The sequence below is a fragment of the Lutra lutra genome, chromosome 7 (genome assembly GCF_902655055.1).
Source record: "Lutra lutra chromosome 7, mLutLut1.2, whole genome shotgun sequence".
NCBI classification, from domain to species: domain Eukaryota; kingdom Metazoa; phylum Chordata; class Mammalia; order Carnivora; family Mustelidae; genus Lutra; species Lutra lutra.
The window spans coordinates 135,935,256-135,959,683 of NC_062284.1; the positions used below are offsets into that span (position 1 = coordinate 135,935,256).

A 24,428-nucleotide genomic window follows, 5' to 3' on the forward strand; every position below is an offset into this window, starting at 1 on the left:
AAATAGGAAAAAAATGTATTCTTGGGATGCGGCCTCTTCTTCCAGAGTATTACGTCAGCAGTAGTAACGACAGAAGAGTACGGCCGGTGAGTGCTGATTTAAACCCTCCGAGTGGCTCAGAGACTCTCACAGCCTCCTTGTGAGAATGGAGTTGTGATTTGCACTTTGTAGATGAGGAGTTTGAGGAACAAGACTTTGAAACTAAGTGTGCCTGACTCCAGGGCTTTTGCTTCTAGAAGGCAGGCCTCCTGGTCTCCTGTCTGTGTCGCATTAGTGCATCTGCTCTGCTGGTCTCCCTCCGTGCCAGGGAGAGTGTGGCTAGCTCGGAAAGGCCTCGTGAGCTCTGTCGGTGAGATCGCATCTGTGGCAGTCTGAGATGGCTTCTGTCTTCTTCCTCTCCTCAGCTACGGGGTGCTGCTTTGGGAGCTCTTGACCGGCGAGGTGCCCTTCCGAGGAATCGATGGCTTAGCTGTGGCTTACGGAGTTGCCATGAACAAGCTCGCCCTTCCCATTCCTTCTACGTGCCCAGAACCTTTTGCCAAACTCATGGAAGGTAAGTGACTGCTGATTGGAACAAAACTAGAGCAGCGCTTGGGTAGATGTTGGACGATTCGGCCGGGTCCATCACAGAGAGAGGAGAGGAAGTACAAGTCAGGGAGGAATCCCGTGGGTGGTTGGAAGAGCCACTTTCAGATGATGTGGGCACCTGCTGTGTTGATGTCACAGGTGCGCCTCTGTCCATCCCCAGGGACTGCAGAACTCCACCTAGTAACTAAAACCCACTACCCAGCAATTCAGTATTTTATTATCTAATACGAAATGAGAAGACATGACAGCTTCTGTTTTTAAGATCTCCAAGTGTATTACATCTAGAAACGAAGAACGTCCGAGAAGAGAACTCTAGGAGTCACCTGGTCAAACCCTGTAATTCCCTGAGAGAGAAATCCGAAGCTGAGAGAGACAAAGTGCACTCTGTTAGCCAGTGTGTGAGCTGAGAAGACGTAGCGTTCAGCCATCCCAACACCCAGTCCATTCCTTTTTATCTTTGCCTCATCATCATCCCAGTGACGTGGGGAAGGCTGGCTCCTTTATTGGTGGGAAGTCCAGTTACCACGGTCAGGACTGGAATTGTGCAGGAGCGTGGCAAGTCCTGGTTGGTGAGCCTTGCGCCAGCAAACCCCTTGGACTTGCTTTTCCGATGCTAAGTCGGCAGGCAGAGTTGGTTGGGGGCAGAACTGCTGCATCTGTTTCCACGTTCACTCTGGTCGTGAGCGTGGGCAGCTTGCTTTCCCCAGCCCTGTGTGTGGTTGCCGAAATCCCCGTGTTTCTGTTTCTGGAAGGAACATTGTGAGACAGTTTCCTGGTAAATAAGGTCACGTAATATTCTGTCTTACTCCTGTCTCTGTCCATTGGTGCTTTCTGTCTGCTCCCGTGTCCCACACAGATTGCTGGAATCCTGACCCTCATTCACGACCATCGTTCACAAATATCCTGGACCAGCTAACTACCATAGAGGAGTCTGGCTTCTTTGAAATGCCCAAGGACTCCTTCCACTGCCTGCAGGATGACTGGAAACACGAGATTCAGGAGATGTTTGACCAACTCAGGGCCAAAGAAAAGGTAAATAAAACAAGAAAAAAAGGCACGCGTTGAATCAAGTGGGCCTTCCCCACTGGGCCTTCTCCGCTGGGGCCTCTGGACCGATTCTGACACAAGCACCTTCCTGCTTAGTCTGAGGTAACAGCACCTTTTTCTTCCCGACGTTACGTAGAAGGAGGTCTCAGGTGTGTCCTGAAGTGGTAGAGACGTTTCCTTTCTTTCCGGGATTTGGCAGGAACAAGCTGGGCGTCATGAGCCCAAAGTTCTCCATGTGGAGTGTCTATTCCACTGTCCAAACCAGAGGAAGAGCACCACTGGGCAGGCACCAGCAGGAAATCGGAGAGGGTTCTAGAAACCTTTTTTGGTTCCGTAGGGGACTTCCAGAGTGGGGGTTACCTGGAGACAGGGGTGCTTCAACACTGAACACAGTCATCAGCACATCCTGCCACTGTCTTTGGTGTCAGAGTCAGAAACAGAAGATGGGCTGAAAATACTATGGTTCTGAAATGATAGGGTGTTTTGTGTGTCTTTATGAAAAAGGCTAAAGCCTGAACTGACTGAGGAGCTCAGATATTCTTAGCTTACTAGAGATCTGCCATTCGTCTTGGTGGCCATTTCTTACATGGCTCCTCTCTGGGCCCCCGGTGTCTGAGGAGCGGTCCGCGTCCACGGGGGGCAGGGGCGGGGGAGCAAGCACTTACGCTGCTGCTGCTCGGGCTGGGCTGGATCTAAGGGCTACAGCCAGGGACACAAGCAATGGCCATGTGTCTCTTGGTGAATTTCTTTTTTCCCTCCTCGCTGCCCACTCGGGGCATTTGGGGAGCAACATGATAAGAGGAGCTGAAATTATGCACATCTTTATGGCTTCTCACTTCTTTCCCTTGAAAGATGTGATGATGGAAGAACCTTTCATCCTTTTTATCCTGCAGTCTCGTGGCCCCTGCCCCCCAGCATGTAGGCGGGTGTCACCGTCTTTCTCGTCCAGGGCAGAGGGTCAGTGACTTGTCTGCAGGCACACAGCCAGTAAGCGCGGAAGCACAATCTTCCTCCTGGGTCGTCTGATTCCAAAGCCATCTTCTCTCCAGTATCATTGTTTGCCTCAACAAATGACTTAAAAATCATTTCTGAAGCTCATTTGAAGAGATAAACCTCTTTTTATGCCACATAGCACTCCTCAACCTGGTACTACTTGGCAAGTCAATGAGTGTTCCACAGGGGAATGGACTGAGCTCATGACAGCTTTTTGGGCCCTGGGTGGGGGGAAGGGACCAGCACTGACTGAATGATTGAAAAAGGCCATTCCTCTGGCCCCCCAGGTGGCTCAGTCAGTTAAGCATCTGACTTTGCCTCAGGTCATGGTTTCAGGAGGACGGAGCCCCACAGTGAGCCCCCCCACTCAGCAGGGAGTCTGCTTGTCCCTCTCCCCGTCCCCCTACTCATGTTCTCTCTCTCTCAAATGAATAAATAAATGAAATCTTGAAAAAAGAAAAAGAAGAGGAGGTGCTCCTGTTACTAGTGCTGTTCCGAGTAGAAGAACCTCGTGCTGCTGGCTCTTGAGGTTGTCCAATCACTTGATTCATGGTTTTCTTGCTTTCGGTTGATGAAATTATTAGGGTACCCGCCAGTACGAAAAATGGAAGTTGGATTTTGTCACGGGTAGTTATCAGGAGAAGCCAAACCAATTCTCGTAGCAGCCAGCATTCGGAGAGCACGTACTATGTGCTGTGCTCTGTTGTAAAGCGATTTATAGGAATCCTTATAAAATCTCACAGAATAAGATAGTAATTGTCTTATGTAAACAACTGTGATGTCAGTGCAGTTAACTCCATGGTACTTATAAGGTCCGCGGTAACTCGCCCCAGGGCCACGATTCGGGCAGTTTGTTCCAGAGTCCTTGCTTTTAACCACGGTGCCCTGATGCCTGTCCATGGTAAGACTCCTAGTGGGGCAAGTGAGGGTGAAGGATGATAATGAGCTTTCTCTCTGGGGAGATGCCTCTTAAGTCACTGTGTGCAGTGAGGTGATTTGCATACGAGGAGGCTGATCCCGGACGGGTGCTTCACAAGAAGGAGGACACTCACCATGTTTGAGAGGCTGGGGTCTTATGGTGCCGTCGGCCAGTATTCCGTAAGTGTCCTGGTTTCTCGTCTGAGTCAGCTTATTCCCAGCTTGTCTCAATTTACCGTTTCCAGGTATAGCAATGATGGATTTGTCTCTGGACTGGGGTCTGAGTTCCCTCAAAGAAAGGGGCTACAACCCACACCATCCCGTAGATGAGAGCAGGTTCTGCCCATCTAATACAGCAGTGGTACCAGAGCAAGCGCCTGGCAAAGACTGGGAAATGTTTTCTCTTCTCTTTGCTGTGCTGCCGCGATCCTTCCAGAGCACAGCGTTTTCCTTCAAGATGAGAGTGCAAACCACATGCCTCCGTGGAGTCACTCACCAACTGAACAGAGGTGCAGAAGACACGCCTCACTGCCTTTTGAGCAATCACTCTGGAAATACATTTTTATTTGACTATTAGGTGATACCTGGAGGCTGATTCATTTATAGTGGGCACAGTTTAAGTCACGTTTGGTTTAAAAACCATCCTTTATAGAATGGGAAAAAATGAAAATACAACCAAGTCTGTAAAATTTAAGTACATGATAATATTTTCTATCCAAACGCCCGTGTTTTTCCAGTCACAGGCAATTTTAATCAGTAACGTAGGAACCCTCAGCCCCCGTCTCCAGGGCTACCGTGGCTATGTCCACAGGTGGCCGGGCTGAGCCTGCCCTTCCTGGGCATCCAGCTGCTGGGGCGGTCAGGGATTCCTTTACCAGCCACCTGGGAGACCCGCGCCCTGTCTGGGACCTGGAGTATGGAGGCACCGGCCCTCGAGGGCCCTCAGCCTCCCCTGCAACCGGAGCGCCCCCCCTTCTCCGCCGTGCTTCCGCCCCTGCAGGAGCTGCGCACCTGGGAGGAGGAGCTGACGCGGGCCGCGCTCCAGCAGAAGACCCAGGAGGAGCTGCTGCGGCGCCGCGAGCAGGAGCTGGCCGAGCGGGAGATCGACATCCTGGAGCGGGAGCTCAACATCATCATCCACCAGCTGTGCCAGGAGAAGCCCCGGGTGAAGAAGCGCAAGGGCAAGTTCCGGAAGAGCCGGCTGAAGCTCAAGGACGGGAACCGCATCAGCCTCCCTTCCGGTCAGTGGCCGGGGCCCTGCGGGGAGCCGGGGACCCAGCTCCGCGAGGCAGGACGCTCTGGGTCTCAGATGGGGGCGGGCTCGAAGTGGGCTGGCCATTTGGGGGGAGACTGGCCCGCGGCCAAGCTGGTCCACACCGGGGGAGTTTCTGAGTGTCACTAAACAGACCGAGGGGAGGACAGACGGGTCGCGGGCAGACCTGACGGGCACGGTCCAGACAGCCAGCAGCCTGGTGGCTCCCGTAGAGGGCTCAGGGCTCTGCAGAATAACTCCTCTCAGGGTTTCTTTGAATAACCAGTTCTCTGGCCGCAGTGGAGAGTAGGATTCACGGGTAGGAATTTGAGTTGCACACAACCTTTCAGAAGCACTTTGGGTGAGGAGAGGTACATCTGTACTATGTTCAGCCTTGAGAAAATGCAAATCAACACAAAACCATGAAGTTAGAATCTTTGTGGGCTGTAATGGACCCATGGAGGGAGGCGGTGCTCAATGTGGGTTTGTTGTATTCTACGTCTACAAGGTCCTGGGAAGCAAGCTCAGTAGATGTGGGAGGAAACCGAGGGAAAAGAGCATCACTGGGACACAGTGGAGGATTTTAAGCTCCGGGGTGATGGCTTCAGTGCAAGCACAGGAATTCATCCCATGCAATCCCGTGGCTGGATTTGTGGGACATGTCTCCTAGTGTTCTCGTTGCACATTTTCCTGGCCGGCAGCACAGTCTGTGAGCCCCTCTGGAGCCTGTCGCGTGTGGTGGCTGCTGCTGTGAGCTGGGGAAGCTCGGAGGGAAGCAGTAGTTCCCACCTTCAGGGAGATCGCATCTAGTCAGGGGACCCCGGTGCAGACACTTGTCTGTTTATTACACCTCTTGATAGATGAGGACACTGGGACTTAGAAAACCAGGGCTGTAAGGTTTCCCTTCTTTATGCCGTACCATAACTGCCTTTGGAAAACACCACAGTTTGGACCATTAATCCCATCGTGCTCGCTTCCCTAGGTTCCCACCAAGGATGAGTCCTTATTACTCTGCTCTGCCTGCCTTTAGTGAGAAGCTTCTGGCTCCCTGCCTTGGTCCCCGAGAGAAGGGGGCCTGTCCTCATCGATTGTAAGAAACCGAATTTTAAGTTAGATTTCCTAGACTGGTCAGCAAGTCTCACGATCTTAAGAAAACTGCTATAAATCTGTAGTTGCTACACCTACCTGAGCTATAGATGAGCTTGACTTGGAGAGTGAATTTTCCTTCTCATACGTTCAGCCTGTTGTCCTGCCATCTTCGGGGAGAAAGCGTTTCCCAGGCGAACAAGTTGCTTCTTAGGAAACCGGGGCCTATCCCTCCAGCCTGCTGGGAAGTGTCACTTTTCTCGTAGGAACTGGATTATGGAAAATTCTAACATGCACGCATGTCTGTCTTTCCCCAAGCAGATTTCCAGCACAAGTTCACGGTTCAGGCCTCCCCCACCATGGATAAAAGGAAGAGTCTCGTCAGCAGCCGCTCCAGTCCTCCCGCGAGCCCCACCGTCATTCCTCGCCTTCGGGCCATCCAGTGTGAGACTGTTTCCCAAATTAGTTGGGGCCAGAACACACCAGGGGCCTCTGTCCCCTGCTCTGTCCAGCCACCGACTGGCCCAGGCTTGCTCCATCCATAACTTCTGCCACCTCTCCTCGGCAATGTGTATATACATGCACATATGTACGCAAACCCTTAGCCCTCCTTCTTGTCTCTCTCCATTAGCTTTATACTCTCCCTCCCCTACTTTTCCTCTTAGAGACCAGCAGAGGGGTTTGTCGGCATTGATGGGATCTTTCGTGAACTACAGAGCAATTCGGAAACTGGCGTGTGCTATAGGTAGCCTGGGACCTGGCCTGGGCTGGTTGGTACCCTGGCCTGGGGACCTGTATGCTCTCTGCCATGTTCAGGGCATCACTGTTTTTTGTTATCGTTCATGCTCCCCAAGGGAAGGGTGTTTTCAAAGTGTAGGTCCTAAGGAAACTTGCCACATACTTCGTGATAGGTCAAGTCTGGACCAATTATATTCTTAAAATTTTACAAAATTTACAAAAAATTTTAAAATTTTTACAATTTTAGTGTTTATTAAAAAGAATGAATGGAGTTGTTTCCCTAACTTAAAGTTAGAGATTTCATTTAAAAACAAACAAAAGACAAGCTCTGGCTGGCTCTCCGTGAAAAACCCATTCATATCTGTGGATTCCCTTTTTTCATGTGGCCACCGTTAGCTGGAAGCAATGGTGACTTCCATATGCTCTGTATTTTACCTCAGTCCCCTCACCTCCTATTTTTTTGGTGTCTGGAGCCATCTGCTCATTTAAGATACAAGCCTAGTCTCTGAGGCATTTGGGTTTGAACTTCTGCTGTAAGGCAGTAATGTTAGAAGAACGTTCCTCGTCTCTTACCTGTTATAATTCTCTAGGCCGTTCCGTCCCCTTCTCCTCCGACTCCTGACTTCCTGCTTCACAGCCTTGACCTCATTGTCTTCCTTTCTTACCAAAATTCTTCTCTGCACCTCTGAGTCTTCCCTTTCACCCTTACCGTTTTTTTTCCTTCCTACCTACCTCCTTCCCTACCTACCCCGAATCCAGTTCCACTGGAACAAAACAAGTTCTGTAAGCCAGATCTGTTTGGAACTCCAGTGTCCGGCTGGCCTAAGCACCAGCTTTGCCTCGGACTTGGGAGAATCGGGGAAGTTTCCCGTGTTGGGTGCTTTGAGAGCGCTCGGTGACTGGTGCCTGAGGACTCGAAGGCTCCACTTGGGCACAGAGTTTTTGACTTCTCCCCTGCAACTCCATATGTGTGTCTGTGTGTCTGTGTCTGTCTGGCGAGGTAGAGGCTAGTTTTGGGGGGACCCTGTTTATCTTTTTTCCAGGTCCCATCCAACTTTTGTTATTCACAGTGACACCGGGTGAAAGCAGCAAAACCTGGGGCCGGAACTCAGTCATCCTGAGAGAGGAAGGGGAGGAGGAGGAGAAGAGGGCCCCCAAGAAGAAAGGACGGACGTGGGGGCCAAGCACGCTTGGTCAGAAGGAGCTTGCCTCCGGAGATGAAGGGTAAGAACCAGAAGGAGGCGACTCCACTTAAAGACGGGTGCTGCCTTTTAGAACTATGAGGTGAAATACTTTCTCATTGTTGTGGGTTTCGTTGCTTTCTGAGAAATTACAAGCCTGTGGATCTTTGCAGTGGTTTTCCAATATCCTTGCTCCCTGGACCTCCCCTGGGAAGGGGCTCAGCATACTTCTGTGTATGGTAATTATTTTAGGCTTTTCGGGTCCTGTCTTCTCTTTTCCAGCTCCTCCTCTGCTTTGTTGCGGTGCCAAAGCAGACGCAGACCACGGGCGACATGTAACTGAAGGAGCGCACCTGTGTTCTTTCAGTAAGACTCACAAACACAGGCGGTGGACGGGAGTTAGCCCTCCTGTTCGAGTCTGCCGAGCCCTGCCGGCGTCTGGCTCTTCCCCTTCAAACACCCACGCAGAGCAAAGAGAAGGAAGGGCAGGGCTTACGGGACCCTCTTAACTTGGAGGCTTATCCAAAGCAAGGGCGGTCAGAATAACCCAGCGCTGGTAGTCTGTGCACTCAGATGTAACACCAAGGCCACCAGAACTTTTTTTTTTTTTTTTAAGATTTTATTTATTTACTTGACACCGAGAGAGAGAGATCACAAGTAGGCAGATAGGCAGGCAGAGATAGAGAGAGGAGGAAGCAGGCTCCCTGCCGAGCAGACAGCCGGATGCAGGGCTTGATCCCAGGACCCTGGGATCATGACCTGAGCCGAAGGCAGAGGCTTTAACCCACCAAGCCACCCAGGCACCCCCAGAACTTTTTTTAAAAATTTATTTAAATTCAATTAATTAACAGTTTCAGAGGTAGAGTTCAGTAATTCATCAGTCTCCTGTAACACCCAGTGCTCATGACATCTCGGGCCCCCAGAACTTCTTTTAAGCCCCACCTCCTAGCCACACTGAGTGTATGAGCAGCTGCTCTGGGCAAAGCATGAGACCCGGCTTTGCATCTTAGACGTGCTGGTCTTCCTGAGCCTTATGGGTTAGAATTTCTCAGGTCCTGGCTCCTTGGAGGCCGTGCCTCGTGGTGCAGTCCGCCGCAGCAGCGAGCGCACCTGCTGACCCCAGGCCGTCCCGGCCCGCCGTGCCTCGCCCAGTGGCCACGTGTCTTCCCGTCTGTAACTCGGGGTTCCGTCGGCACCTACCAGTGGAGCAGAGACAAGGATTAAATAAGTTCATCTTTGGGACATGCAGGCAGGATTCGCTGGCTCCTGGTGAGCCTGCGTAAATACGGCTGTGCCATTGCACACCTCTTGTGCTGTTTCCATGTCGCCGCTGAAGAATGAGCATCATGGTTTATGGTTCTTATTCTTGGTGTTAAAACCTAGAATCCCGTTTCTTGACTTTTCTGAATGAGAAGCAGCAGCAACCCCCTTCTCCCTTTGCAGTGACTTTCCTGAGCTTGTGCCTGGCTCTGGCCCTGGCTCTGGTATTCCTTTGACTACTAGACCATCTCAGGTCCAATGTCTGTTTTCTCCTGTCAGATCTGAGCTGAAGGCGAAAATGTCAGTTTGGTGCATAAAGGATTGACTCTTTGAAGCCAGGCTTTAGAAATCACTAGATGCCTTGGAATAGGGAAAGGGAAGGAAGGAAAGGAGGGAGGGAGGGAGGGAACGAAGGCAGGCAGGCAGGAAGGAAAATTTAGGTATGTAGGGTAAACTGCCTAAGCTGAGAGTTCAGTGCCTGAGCCCTCTAGGAATGGTAAATTGTTCTGCTGCGGTTGGTTCTGTAGGGGCAAGAGCTCCACAGTCTGATTGCGCTTGAGCCCTGGGGTCCAGTAGGGTTGTGGTGGGTCTGAGAAACTCAGTTGCCCTGAATCCCTTGATATTTCTGACTTTCGTTTGATTCCTGACAAGATTTCCAAGGTTGGCTGTGGATCCCAGTAGTTTCTATAGTTCTGTTTCATTTATAGAAAAATTTTTTTTGGTCTTGCTGGTAAATTAACTTTATTTCACATTCCAAAATATTTATTTTGGCATTTCTTCTCCCTTACATAGATTTGTCCTCAAAACTGTTAAAACAGTTCAAAATATGACTTATAATTGATTCTCAGTTCCTAGTCAAGAAATCACATATATTCCGTTCATTCTCAAGTCAAATGTCAGAAATTTTTGAGAGCCTCTGTATGACAGTATTTCTAATTTTAGTCCCTATCAACGGAAGAAAATATGTAACAGCAAGAAGCTATATTGAATTCAGTAATGTTAAGTGAATTTGCATCTCCATCCTTTTAAAAAAAATAGTATATATCTTATAGGAAACATATACTTGCTCATAGACAGCTTGGGTATGTGGCTTCATGCTGTCTCTGCAGTTACGCTGTGGCAGCTCAGGGACCTTTGGCCCACAGATTGGGAGGTCCTGGGCCCGTGGCAGCTTGAACACGGCCACTTCGTTAAGGTTCCCACATGGTGTGGGCTGTGCTGAGCGGGCACGAGGAGGGCGGCTAGCCACGTGATTGAGTCCAGCCTCGAGGGCTCCCATGTGGGAGAGGCTGAGTTGGATGTACCCACTGTCGCCCACTACTGATTTTCTTTATTCATTGAAGATCCCCTCAGAGACGTGAGAAGGCTAATGGTTTAAGTACCCCATCAGAATCTCCACATTTCCACCTGGGGTGAGTCTCATCTCCACCCTTCCATCAAGTGTGTTCGTAATAGTTCCCCTTCCATTTCCTCGTTCTCACGGCACACCCCGTAGAATCGAGCCTCATTATTGCCAAGGCTGTGCTGACTTTTTTCCTTTAAAGCAGTACCCCTGTGCACCCTGGGATCTTCCTGTGTTATTCTGACTCTCCCTTTCCTCCCTTCCCTGACCGCGCCCGTGGTTGGGATTCTTCCGGCAACCTTAGTTATAGGGGGATGACACAAGGCTGTTTGTCATATTTAGCACTGGCTTTGACTTTGCTAATCCGGATCCCCCTGAACCCAGAAGATACTAGAAGATTATCAGTTAGAAGTCCCAGGCTGTGGGTTGAGTAGCATGCTTATCTCTGACTGTGTATTTTAGCGGAAACCACTGGTGGCTGAATGTACTTGAATTCATTGGTATTTCTGATAACACTTGAAACAGATCTGAAATGAGGGGAAACGTTGGTCCTTCTCTCTCCCTCAGGATGGACTGGGAAGAGTGGGCTTAATCTGAGTAGCTTTTTCTGATCCTAAAATGAGAGCCACCTCTGATTATTATCCTGGTATTTCCAAGGTAACGATAACCCACAGATTTCCTCAGTCTTCCCTTTTTATTGTCTGTTAGAGAAAAGACCAGTGCTTCTGGGCCTCTGATTCCCCCATCATATGAGGGGGCTGGAGGGGTCCCCCCTCAGGGGGGACCCCTGAGTTACTGGCTTGCAGGTGTGAGCTCTTCACAGGGATCTGAAAGTGAGCTCCTGCCCTTTTCCTCTCCATTCCCAGACAAACCAGGGGCTCCAGTACAGCATTATGTACTCTGCACATAGGTCTGTCCCAAAGTGCACTGGGTTGGTGCAACCTTGTTGGCTGGTTTTTGTTTTTTAAAAGTGTCTGGCTTTGACAGTTGCCTGAGCATGCCATACGCCGGGAAGGAGTGGAGAAACGGTCTGAGTGGAGCAGGCTGGCCCGTCCGTGTCTGCCGGCTCCCCTGCCCGGGGCTTGCCTGGCATCGCAGTGTCCCCTGATGTCAGCACTGTGCTGTAGACAGTGTCCCGGAGCGATGGCCTCTTGCGGAAGATGGGCTCGGGCAAGACCCGGGCCAGTGCTGGGCAGTCCGCGTTCTTCTGCCCTCTTGCCAGCCTGCCTGCTAGATCTTTCCCCTGCTCCATAGCAGCATGTGGAGGGGTGGGTTCACGGCCCTGAGAGCATGTGTACTTCTGTTTGCGATGCGAGGGGACTCGGGGTTTGTTGCCTCTATGCCAAGGCTCGTGGGCTTTGGTGGAATTAATAGGCTCCTAGGGAGAGACATTTGCACAGGCCCGTGGAGGTGAGGGTAGAGTAAGGGAAGTAACCAGTTCTCACAGTTTCCTCGTTTCCTCCCATCAGCCTCAAGTCCCTGGTAGATGGTTACAAACAGTGGTCGTCCAGTGCCCCCAACCTGGGGAAGGGCCCGAGGAGTAGCCCAGCGCTGCCAGGGTTCACCAGCCTTATGGAGATGGGTGAGCACTGCCCTTGTCCGGACCCTCCCTGTTCCCTCAGGGAAATTTTGGTCAAGCTTCTGGGACTGTTTGAGGACTCCTGGTGCCCCTTCATGGGGGTCTCCTCTTTCCCCGACTCCTGGGCCCCACCTCCTTCCCTCTTTGCTTGCTCTACTCCCGTTTTGTTGAACCTTCCCCAGTCACAGTTTCTTCCTCCTGCTGCCCTGGGGCCTGCCCGTGGCCTCCCATCCCAGGGAGCCAGGTATAGTCTCCTTAGGGCAGTGCAGAGGGTGAGGCCTTGAATCAGGCACTTCCCTTTGCTGGGTCGCTTCCCTTTGTATCTTAATATGGGGAGTCTGCAAACCAGGAGATGGTGGCGGGGGACACTGTGGTCTTTCTCCAGGGAAGCTTTGCAGTTGCTTGGGATTGCTGACTGGGTAAGGTCTCCTCCAGGCTGTCGCTCAGACAGCAGGTGCTGTTCTCTCTGAAGACTTCCAAGGTCGTAGTGGGTCAGTTCATAGAGTAGATGCACCTTCACCCGTGGAGGGCATTTTGGTCCATTGCAGGACACTGTAGGACCGGTCTCTAGGCCATCCCAGAAATTCAAGGTCTCTTCCAATTTTAAGGTGCAAAAAAAGGAGGAATGTTTCTGTTCTACCCACTATTCTAGGACACTCACACTCTTCCTCTTGTGTTGAGGGTCCCTATGAAAGGAGTAGAAAAGTGGCAGATTTCCTCTTCAGAAAACAGGAAAGGAGGCTGTGGAATGGAGAGTGATTTCCTCGGGTTGGTCACAGTTGAGCGTGGAGGGCTAAAGCCCTGGGGGGTCAATGCCGGGTTCCTTAGACTCTTCAACCTTTGCATTCCTGACACTCCGCCAGGAGGCAGGGGTGGGAGAAGGACAAGATTCTCTTGCTGCTTCATCTCTATGTCCCGTGTCCCCTCCCTTCCTCTCGTCCGCACAGAGGATGAGGACAGCGAAGGCCCCAGAAGCGGGGAGGGTCGTCTACAGCATCCACCCAACCAGTCCTACCTCTGTATCCCATTCCCTCGTGGAGAGGACGGAGAGGGCCCCTCCAGTGACGCAGTCCACGAGGAGCCCACCCCGGTCAATTCGGCCACCAGTACCCCGCAGCTGACGCCCACCAACAGCCTCAAGCGGGGCGGCGGCCACCACCGCCGTTGTGAGGTGGCCCTGCTCGGCTGTGGGGCTGTTCTCGCAGCCACGGGCCTGGGGTTCGACCTGCTGGAAGCCGGCAAGTACCAGCTGCTTCCCCCGGAGGAGCCTGAGCCCCCAGCCCGGGAGGAGAAGAAGAGGCGCGAGGGTCTTTTCCAGAGGGCCAGCCGGCCTCGTCGGAGCACCAGCCCCCCCTCCCGGAAGCTCTTCAAGAAGGAGGAGCCCATGCTGCTGCTTGGAGACCCCTCCGCCTCCCTGACGCTGCTGTCGCTCTCGTCCATCTCGGAGTGCAACTCCACCCGCTCCCTGCTGCGCTCTGACAGCGACGAGATCGTGGTGTACGAGATGCCCGTCAGTCCGGCCGAGGCCCCGCCCCTGAGCCCGTGCACCCGCAACCCCCTGGTCAACGTCCGCGTGGAGCGCTTCAAGAGGGACCCGAACCAGTCCCTGACTCCCACCCACGTCACCCTCACGGCCCCCGCGCAGCCCAGTGGCCACCGGCGGACTCCTTCCGACGGGGCCCTCAAGCCAGCGGCTCTCCTCGCCAGCAGGAGCCCCTCCAGCAATGGGCTGAGCCCCAGCCCTGGAGCAGGTGAGCCCTGCCCTCCTCCTCTTTCCTCTTTCCTGCCTCTCTGCCCCGCACCTCCCCCCCCCACCACCACCAAGAGTGGCAGTATTGGAGTGAATGTCCTTCTCCTCTGACTCCGCTCACCAGGACATGCTGCCCTCCGCTGGGGAGGTGGCCCGGCCGGCTGCCCTCTCTCTGTCCTGTGCCTCAGTGCAGGAGAGACAGAAAGGTTCTAGGCAGGATCAGACCTGGGGCTCCGGGAGATATTCAGGCCCTGGGTCTTGGAGTGCACCGTGTGGTGCTTGCAGGGTACGGGTGGGGCGGGAGCCTAGCTCTGCTTGTTCCCAGAAGGGGAGTCGGAAGTTCCCGGAAGGAATGGCGTGCTGCCCCAGGAGGGGCATCTGGTGCCACGTGGCTGGGCTCCGGCCTGCCATTACTGCGCTGGTGCAGTCGTGCTCACAGGCAAGCTTCCTCCTGGGCGTCCTGCCCTGCATCAGTCATCCCTTACTATGGCTGACTCCCCGGACGTGGAGAGGGATCCCGGTGAACCGCTGGGCCCGGCGTGTGCCTGCCTCCTCCATCTGACACCGAGCTACCTGGCCATCCTAATTTCACATCGTTCCCACCAGCAGCCCCTGCCCCCTTGGGGACCTGAATCTGACTCTGAAACCCCTCTCACCCTGCAGAAGATGACGAGATGGTGACTGAGATTTGAGTGATACTTGAGTGTAAACGACAGTTATTTTCCCTTCCGCTTGCCCCCTCCCCTCTTTAGATTTTTTTTGCTGTGCAGATGTGTGTCCTCTTTGGGGAGAGACCTTATGCCTCATCTGTAGAGTTTGGTTACCTTGATTTGTTCCTGCCTCACGTGTTTATTCACTGAATCAACTGGGAATAAGCAGACCTTTCCTTAAGTTAGGGTCAGCGAACTTTCTTGGTAAAGGGCGAGAGAGTAAATATTTGAGGCTTTGTGGGTCCTGTGATGTTTGTTGTAACTACTCAACACTGCTGCTGTAGTGGGAGAGCGAGCAGTAGACGTGGCTGTGTTACACTGAAGCTTTATTTGCCAACAGAGGGTGGTCCGTGGGGCATAGTTCTGCCTTAAGCTGTTTCATTACAGATGTCACCTCCTTATGTCCCATGATTACTGTTCTAATCAGATACAGTGATCACAGCCTTCTGCTTCACTACTGTATCCCCAGTGCCTCCCAGCACACTGCCCGGCAGGTCATTGGTGCTCATTAACTATCTGTGACTCGGGTTGGTCCAGGTGACTAAGGATATGGCGGCTGTGGGGAGGGAGTGGTGTCTAGCTGGCCCAGGAATGTGGTAGTGTCATCTGATGCTTCTCCCTTTGTCTCTTTGACCAGGAATGTTGAAAACCCCTAGCCCCAGCCGAGACCCAGGTGAATTCCCCCGTCTCCCTGACCCCAATGTGGTCTTTCCCCCAACCCCAAGGCGCTGGAACACACAGCAGGACTCCACCTTGGAGAGACCCAAGACCCTGGAGTTTCTGCCTCGGCCACGTCCTTCTGCCAACCGGCAACGGCTGGACCCTTGGTGGTTTGTGTCCCCCAGCCACGCCCGTAGCGCCTCCCCAGCCAACAGCTCCAGCACGGAGACGCCCAGCAACCTGGACTCCTGCTTTGCTAGCAGCAGCAGCACTGTGGAGGAACGGCCTGGACTTCCGGCCTTGCTCCCATTCCAGGCGGGGCCGCTGCCCCCCGCTGAGCGGACACTTCTGGATCTGGATGCTGAGGGTCAGAGTCAGGACAGCACCGTGCCGCTGTGCAGAGCTGAACTGAACACACACAGGCCTGCCCCTTATGAGATTCAGCAAGAGTTCTGGTCTTAGCGTGAAATGGGCCGGGGACGGCCAAGGGGGAAGCAGGAGGAGATTGGGGGAGCTGGTTGGCACAGCCCTTTCTCAGAGTTGGACCCCCCCTGAAATCCAGCCCTACTTCTTGCACTGATAATGCACTTTGAAGATGGAAGGGGCGGAAGCAGGGCCACTTCAGAGGGTCCCCTGCCCTATAGGGCCTTTCTACCCACGTCCACTGGAAGGGGCTGTGGCTATCAGCTCTGGCTGTGTAGGGGAGAGAGGGGTGCGTGCATGTCCCCCATCCTCCACAGTCTTCCTCGCCTTTCGGGTGGCCCTGCGGGGTCACTCAGCCGAATTGGTCTGCTGCTCCCTCTCCTGAGCCCCCGGGTAAGCCCAGAGCCCATCCTGTAGCCCTCGTATTAGCCCTGAGTTCCACCTTTGCAAGCACCAGTCTTGGATGTTCCGTGATTGGTTTTTGCTCCTCTTCCACATCCTTCCCCGACATCCATGAATCCGCACCTCAGCTGGGGTAAAACAGGAGCTTTTCCGGGTCCTCAGCCCTTACGTGCCAGCCGGAGGACCGAGGGCATGGTGGCCCAGCGTGGGGCGCAGGAGTTCCCGGACCCGGCACTGACCTGCCTGTGCTTCCAGGTGCCCCCTCCCTGCATTTATTTGAGCCTTGCAGGGATGAGGGGACCTGCCTCAATGAGAACTGGGGGGAGGGGGAGGAGGAGTTAGGAAACCCAGAGTCGAGTGGCAGCCAAGAGGGTCACCGAGTCTGTCCTTGTTCCTTTTGGAAACATGCAAATAAGGGCAGAAACCAGCACCGTTGATGGCATCCATCTCCTACCTGGGGTCTGGACATGGCCAGACCAGTTTCTGCCCCAAACATGCTCATCCCAGGGATCATTTCTTGGGAGACTCACTCACCGGTGCCAGTTCTGAAGCCAGAGACGAAGTTCCTGCGCTTGTCCATTTTGTTGTCTGACCTTTATGTGTGACGCCCGCCCGTCCCTTGACCTTTCCTCCCATCCTGGGATCAGTGGACTTTGGGTTGTGTGTGTGGTTGGTAGAGACTTTGTGCCGCTCCAGAAGAGCTTATTGGTGGGGGCAGAGTGAGGGCTCCTGGACAGTGGGAGCCAGAACTGGGGGGATATCTTCTCAGCCAGGCCATCCATTCTGGGATGCCCTTGAAGGAAAACGGAGCCTTAGTGGTACCTTCCGCAAATGGACACGGTGAGGCCATGATGTTTGTAAGGTGCTCAGTGAGCCCCTAATGATTGTGCCCCAAGCTTCAAGCCCCGGGCTCTGCAGGCTGACCACGGTCCCTTGTCACTGTACACAGGACGCCCCGATGCTGGGCTCTGGACCCTGCATGGGGTTGGAAGGAGAGCAGAGGCCAACCCCTACTTTTCTGGAGTTTGTTTCCTTGACTTGAATGTTGAGTTGCTTCTAGAGCTTTCTCTTGTGTACCTTCACTTCTCCGCTTACCCTGAGGTCTCCTGTGTCAAGTGTGAACAGTTGTCTTGTGCGGGACACACACATGAACTTGATGGGGAGCAGAACCTTAGGTCATGCCTCTCTCCCCTCCAGACTCTCCAAACGTTGCTTCACTGTCCTCCTCGCAGAATAGTTCCCTGGAGATGCTGCCGGACAGCCTGCGGGCTCCCTGTGGTCCGGGAAGGGGAGTGGGGGCAATGAAGCTGGCTCAGGTGATGACTTTGGTCCCTGCTCTGTCTCTCCCTGTAACTGATAAAGTCCCAACCTGGGAATGAAGGAAGGGGTAACCTTAGCTTTCAAATGGCTCCTTGTTTGATGAGCTCAGTGGCGCTCATCAAGGGTGCCACCTCATCTCGGGTGGGAGGTGCGCTCAGTGTATTGTCCCTGGGACTTGGCTGTCCTGTGTCATCTCTCCTTTGTGCAATGAAGACTGCAAGGGACCATTTTTGCCTCCATTCCCCGCCCCCCGCCCCTTGGCCAGAAGGGGAAAAAATGTGAATCCTCTCCACAGTTCCAGCCCACCAAGTGACTCCCCTTTGTTCTTGATGGGGAGAGGGCCGCAGGTGGTCTCTTCCTTGCCCTTCCCGGGAACTCTCCATAGCCCCGTTCCTAAGTCACTAATGCATTTGCAAACTCTTGGCTCCGCTGAATGGCCCCTCGGCGGGGTGCAGCCTACAGCAAGATTCAAACCCGCTGGCTCTGGGCCGCGCTCTGCACGGTGAGGCAACTGACGGTTCTCTACTTTTCGTTGTTTCTTGGGGTGGTACCATCTCTGTTGGGAGCGGCAGCATGACTGTTGCAGTGCTGGCTGCATGGCGGCCCCTTGGCCTTGCGTGAGAGGTGGAACCCGTTTCTCACTCCCCACTCGGAGGGAAGGCCGGGGACGCCTGGGTCCGCTGAGGGTAGAATTGCACGTGCGAGAGGCAGAAGCAGGTTTAGTCTGAAACGGCTTCGGGGAGCTCGCCCGGGGACAGAGGAGTTCCTTCTCAGCTCCTCCAAACCCTGTCTCTGATGGGCCCCTGCCCGCTGCACACACTCTCTCTCTCTGTGGGGCGAGGCTCGGTTGAATACGGATCCTGTGTAGTCATGGGTTTGAGTTGCTTTCTGTCCACCTCGGCTCCCCGGCCTCTGTGGCCGCGGTCAGGAGCAGGCCTTGAAGCTGGGGTCAGCCCCGGCCGTGGCATTAGCCAGCATCTCCTGTTCTCTTTCCTTCTCTTTCCTCAGGAACACTTACCCTCTGCTCTTGGCGGGTGCTCACTACCTAGAATGTGGTGGCGGGAAGCAGGTCGTGCTTTCTGCTCCTCCTCCCCAGATCCTTCCACGGATTCTAGACAGGATTATCCTCTCTTTACCCCCTTGGGGATCCAGGCCATTGCCAGGGCCTGAGTGGATGTCCCCACTTTCCCCGAATGTTATTTCTGAGAGGCTCTGGAGGTGGTCTTCACCTCGCATCCTGTAGTCCCCCCGGGTCCGGGGGTGGTGGTGACGATAGCTCACAGGGGTCCACTCAGAATGATGCTAACCTTTCCTCCCGGCCTTTACAAGCTTGCATCATTGTCCTGATACACTTGCTGGTACAGAGGAGGAAGCGCTTCAGGAGGAAGACATTCAAGGGAAGAGAAATTGAAAAGCTGTTTGGGCTGGCTGCTGAGTTGGGCACCGAGCTCTTGGGCCCTGAGCAAGGTGTCTCTCTCCCACTTTCTGCTTTGCTCTCTGGCCTCAGGCTTGGTCTTTCGCTCCTCTCACATTCCCTTCCTGTTACCCGCTTCCCTGTCAAGGCCTTGAGGACACGTATCCCAGCAGGTCAGCGAAGCCCTCCGCTCCCTGACGACCATCGGGACGGACTGCTGGCTTCAGCAGTGTGGTTCTCACCACTTCTGCCTCTGAGGGACTTGCCTCCTGTTCCTTCCTTTGGTTTCTGGAAGAGTAGTGCTTTGGAGTTGGCTTAGTCTGGGAGCCATGGTCAGGCGTGTGTTCTTCCACATTTATGTGGCACCTGGTGTTTGTAAGCGCCCTTTCTACTCCCCCCACTTCACTTGTCCTGCTGGTCCTCACTGTCACCGTCTTAGGAAGGAGGACCGAGGAGACGGGGAGGCCGGAGGCAGCGTCAGAATGACAGTTTGGGGTCTCAGATTTTTTTAGGAGTCATTCCCAGAGTCTACTTTGTTCAGAGACTGGAATTGGACCAGTTCCTGGAAGAAAGTTTTTGAGAAGGTCCGCCAGCCCTTGAGATCCATGTCCCGGTGTGAGGCTCTTTACAAGGCCCCTATTCCCTCCGGCCATGGTTGCTCAGGGACACAACAAGACACCCCAAGGGCACCCAGGTGTGGGTTATTGTCCACGCTCTTGCTCCTCAGTTCCCACAGTGGAGGCCCCCTCCTCCCTCTGTCCCCCTACAAGCGGGAGACAGCGCCCGAGCATTGCTAACTCTTCCAGCACACGTTTCACAAAAGCAGAGAGCAGTGGACTCTGAAGGCTGGACAGCTGTGAAGGGGATGTTTCAGGGAGCCTTGACCTTTTCTCCCGTGTTTAATTAAGCCTGTGCTTTTGACTCAGGTAGGGGAGGGCCCCCCTTCAGGCAGGTGAGAAACACTCCGTTGCCTCTTGAAGGAATTTGGGGAAGAAGCAGATTTGTCCTTGCTGTAGTGCCAGGCTTTTCCAGAAAGCTCTGCCAGAGTCTATGGTGTCCTGGGTCAGAGGTGAGAGCAGCCCACAGCACGTTGTTTTCCCAGGTGACCGTCGTGGCAGGAGTGGCAGACTAATGGTGACCTGAGCTGTCTCCATACTAGCTTACTAGCTATGTGGAGTTGCAAATGTTTCTTCCCCTCTCTGGACCTCTGAGCCCAACCAGGAACTAAGGGGGATGCTACCTTCCCTACCCGAAGCACGAAAAAGCCCTTTAACTTCAAAATGTGTGATTCTGGAACCCAGGGTCCAGCACCGAGGAGCCTCCCCTTGCTGGATCGCTTCTCTTTGCGGAGAAAATGTGTGCGTGCGTGCGTGTGTGTGCGTGTGTGTGTGCATGCGCGCGTGTGTATGTGTGCGTGCGTGCGTGTGAGTGGTTGCAGGTCAAAACCAGTCGAATCTTGGCAGTTTCCTTTGGTTCAGCATGCTGGGCCACCTGCCTCTCCCCTTGGCTTCAGGCCTAGGGATGAGTTCTTGTCAGGCTACTTTCATTCCTCGCAACACAATCCCAAATGCTCCCTTCTTTCAGACGAATCCTTGCTCTCTTAGATCAGGAATTCAGATTAGTGAAAATCCACACTAGAAAGGAAAACGCGTTGCTGTGCTGCGAGTCCTCGGTCCCTAGCTCCTCCCCTGCCTGGCCACCCGGGCGCTGCCCATCGCGGGCACTGGTGTTTGAAGGCAGGACGCAGAGACCCGAGTCCTGGCTAATGAAGCGAAGTCCCGGGATTTAGGTTCCTAGTTAAGCTGACCCCGCTCTGGGCATCTGGTTGGCTGTGCAGGCCGGGGGAGCCTCTCATCAGCCTCTCCGCTTGCTGACTATTTCCCATTCGTCCCGGTGAGACACCGGGAGCAACTCCCTCCTTTGTTCATTTCCTGTCTTGGGCCCATGTCCTCCCAGGCTGCTCAGGGAGCCCTAGGGGTAGTCGTTCTGAAGGTTGGGCTCCTTGCTTAACTTAGAGCCAGGAGGACTGGCCTTCCTGATTCTTCCTGCCTGTGGCTCCCTGCATTCCCCGCCTATAGCCTTGCCCTGGGTCCCTTGGTCACCGCTGCAGTGAGACCAGAGAAAAGCCCTTGTAGTGAGTTACACTCCCTCGGTCCCCAGCTGTAGCAAAGAAGGGAGGTGACGAACTCGTCAGCTTTCTCCTCTGAGTTTTCTCACTGTCCACCCTAAACACACAGACTCGCACACTCACATGCTTGCACACAGATTTAAACTGAATTTTCTGGAGGATTAAGGAAAGAGGTTGGTGATGGGTTTTACTTGGTTTGCAGAAATGCCTTCTTTGGGATTTTCCTCCCTGTTCGAGCCTTTGAGTCTAGGTGAAAAAAGTGAAAGTTCACATTTGTGTTCGTTTTGTTTCTCTGGAATTAGCTATTCGTTTTCATCCCTAGGCTCCAGTGTCTTGTCCACACGTCCTGACCCTGTGTCCTTGAATTCCCATTTTGCTTTGGGATTTAAGTTATTGTAATTTGTCAACAATATTTAAGACTAGAAAAGCCCAGAAGGAAACTTACCAGGTTCTTTTCTTTGGCTTTTTTTTTTTTCAAGGTACTGTAAGTTGTTAACTAGGGATGCCAAGCAGGCTTGGTTCAATGGCTAAACCTCTTACCGTATTACAGTGTAATGCTGATTCAGCCTGGTCCCGCCACCAGAGCACACACAGACTTGAATAAAACTGTTACAACAATGACCTCTGGTTTGCCCTGTACTTTGTAAGCTTATCCTTTCCCCTCTTTTTAATTAAACAGTATGTCCAAGGAACTGGCTCTTTCTGGGGAATTTCCGTACGTAGGAAAAATAAAAGCTATGTCTATGGTGCAGGAAAGAGGAGGTGGGCGAGGAGGTTCCCCGGTGCCCCTCCCGCACCTCCCCACCCCCCGCTGGACTACAGGGGCACTTCCAGCACGTGGCGCTGAGAACAGCACCGCCCAGAAGATTCAGTCTCTTCTCACAGCTGACTTGCACGGGCCACGGATTTGGACCTTCAGAGCCCCCTGTGCCGTCTCCCAGCCCTATCACCCTCCCCTCTGATGTTCCTGGTGAAGCGGTAAATGGGGCCAAGAGGAAGTAAAGGGGGTGTGCGGCTGTGAGGGGAATCTTGGGTTCTTTGCTGTCTTGATACTCTCAGGGGCACTTGGCCAGCTGTGTGCCCTTGGACAAGCCGCTTCACCTCTCTGGGCCTCTTCTGGAGAAAGCTGATCACCAAGCCGCCTCCGTGCTTCCGCTCCCAGGATTACAAACTGGATGGGGATGAGGGTAAGAGCAGATGGGGGAGGGGCGGCGGCGCACACGGGGGCTACTGCCTTAGTCCCCTATTTCGCCATTCAGCTGCACGTGGAAGACGGCCTGTGGAAACTTTGATAGGGACACTCTCCCGCTTTGATGCTGCGACTTCGTATCTCATGCCTTATGGCTTAGCTCCATCATCTGCAACCCAGGAGGGCTAATGGAGGCGGGGTTCTGTGCTGGATACTGAGACTGAGAAGAAAGAGGACGTCAAGGGGGGGTTTGCCCAGGGCCTACGTCATCTTTGGAAGGCAGATTGAGCAAAGATGAAAAAATGACCAAACTCCTTGCTGGAGAAGATGCCATGAAAGAGACCAGATACCCTGTGCAAGGCGTGGAACTCGCTCCATGTCTCTGGAAAGCAGTTTGGCCATGTGGCATTAATTCCATAAGAGGGGCCGAGAAATTGCATTTAGTAATTAACACTAGCTACAGTGTGCCAATGTGGGTTAAGACTTGACCTATGTTATCTTATTCACAACATCTCAACATCTTTAAGAGCCGACTCCGTTTTATCTCCATTATACATCGAGACAAATGAGGACCAGAGTCAAGTAACACACTCAAGGCCACCCAGCTATCAAATGGGGAGCTGGGATTTTTTCCGAGTCTAGCATCTCCGCTCGTATCACTTTGTGGGGCTCCTGGGTGGCTCAGGTGGTTAAGCGGCTGACTCTTGATTTTGGCTCAGGTCATGATCTCAGGGTCGTGAGATTGAACCCCCCCTTGGCTCCCTGCTCAGCAGGGAATCTGCTTGTCTCCCTCTCCTCTGCTCCTCCCCCTGCTCACTCGCTCTCTTAAATAAATCTTAAAAAAAAAAAAAAAAAGTGTTCCTTACTTTGGGAATTTTAAGAATTTTTTCTTATGGTGAATATATGTTACTTCTACATGCAGTGAAAGAATGGTGAATTCCGAAATTTGGGGTATATTCCCAGATACCAGGTTCTCCTGCAGATGTTCCAGAAGTCTAGGCCACTTGCTTCAGGGCTGCTGCCTGACTTGAGCGATAGAGCAAGGTGACTGCAGACCAGGGCCAGGACCAGGACAAGCTTCCAGGTCCTAATGGAATCTCCCCTGACCCCTCTTCTCATTTCTTCCTCCCAACTGAGCGATGATGCTGAAACGGTGAGTCACCTGCAAATTGCAAGCGGAACCTAGTGAGGACACATGAACAGAGAAAGTTCTGGAAGGAAATAGCACGGAAGTCTCCTAGAAGGCATGGTTAGGAATGCCAGGTCCCGGGCCGACACACGGTACGCTCTTACATTTGCAACACACGCACACAACCCTTGGCGCCGGAGTTGGGCGGGGGTTGGATACAACCACACCCTGTTGACTTGACTGTGGAATGTGCTTCATTCAAGGCTGCGACCCTGTGCTAATCCCCTCCGGGATCCTTGCAGTCCCCACCCAGTCTAGTCCGACCAGCTCAGGCTGGGGAACGTGTTTTGGCCTAGGTGGGTGGAGTCGGGGGTTGTCTGCTGCTCAGCCTTGCTCCTCCTCTCAAGACGCTGGTCACACGGTGGCCACCCAATCAGGAGAGCCTCTCGCACAGTCTCAAAGGGAGATGCTGGAGGGTCCTTTGTGAGCAAGGGAAAAGGGAAGGGTTGGGACAGATCCTCCCAAGGAAATGTGCTCAGGGAACACAGGTCTGGTCACGTTACACCCCAATATCTGTAGGAAGAGACCCGCCTTCTTTAGCACAGCCTTGAGGGCGCTCAACGATCAGGTCCCAGCCTACCTTCCCAAGCTCCTAGCACGATTTCCCTGCCCCCAGCTTCGCCTCATCTAAGACTGTACCCTTCTGGGTTTCCCTAAGATTTGATCTTCCAGCTGAGGCCTCCTGCTGGAGGGACCATTATCTTCTTTCTGAGCAGGGGCTCTGCTACTTTCCCAGGTGTCTAAGCAGACTGTAGCCTGATTAAGTGGTTGGCAAATTAAGGGCTTGAATTTGGGGTGGGAGGATGCCAGGGATCCTTAGGCCAGGGAAGGAGCGAAAGAGAAGAAAGGAAGAGAGACAGGACCCTGCCTTCTGGAAGACCACGCATTCCCTGGAGAGACAGAAGACAGAAGATGCCAGGAGGCTCTGATGCAGGTTACCAAGCACAGCAGGACTCCTGTGACAAAGGCAGTGCTGGGGGCCACGGTCAGCGAGCAGCGGCCAGTTAAAGAGACATCGACTCCCATCTTGTTCTGTGCTTTACCCAACCTGAAAAGAGAAGACTCATCCTTCTGACACATAATGACAGAGGGCCTACTCAGGCCTGCGATTCAGTGTGACCAGCAAATTCCAGTTCTGTTCGGGCCCAGGCAGGTCAAGGAGGAACGCGTTCTTGAGATGATGGAGATGTGGTAGGGGTCAGCGGTGGACGGAGAGGCCTGCCCCGCCTGAGGGCAACCACTTAAGAAAAGAGCGCATG

General features: G+C 53.4%; 1 protein-coding gene across 3 annotated transcripts in view; it reads left to right on the forward strand.

Annotated features, from left to right (window-relative positions):
* Positions 1-21,412, forward strand: part of MAP3K9 (mitogen-activated protein kinase kinase kinase 9) — a 74,939-nt gene extending 53,527 nt beyond the window's left edge. Inside the window, exons 4-12 of one of the 3 annotated variants that reach the window (XM_047736673.1) lie at positions 405-553; positions 1,445-1,620; positions 4,547-4,787; positions 6,206-6,328; positions 7,666-7,846; positions 10,407-10,475; positions 11,875-11,987; positions 12,932-13,735; positions 15,082-21,412. In XM_047736673.1, the coding sequence (XP_047592629.1) occupies positions 405-553; positions 1,445-1,620; positions 4,547-4,787; positions 6,206-6,328; positions 7,666-7,846; positions 10,407-10,475; positions 11,875-11,987; positions 12,932-13,735; positions 15,082-15,566 (2,341 nt within the window). In that variant the 3' untranslated portion in view covers positions 15,567-21,412. The remainder of the gene's footprint in view (positions 1-404; positions 554-1,444; positions 1,621-4,546; positions 4,788-6,205; positions 6,329-7,665; positions 7,847-10,406; positions 10,476-11,874; positions 11,988-12,931; positions 13,736-15,081) is intronic. The other 2 variants (XM_047736674.1, XM_047736675.1) reach the window with 2 other exon arrangements.
* The last annotated feature ends 3,016 nt before the right edge of the window (positions 21,413-24,428 follow it).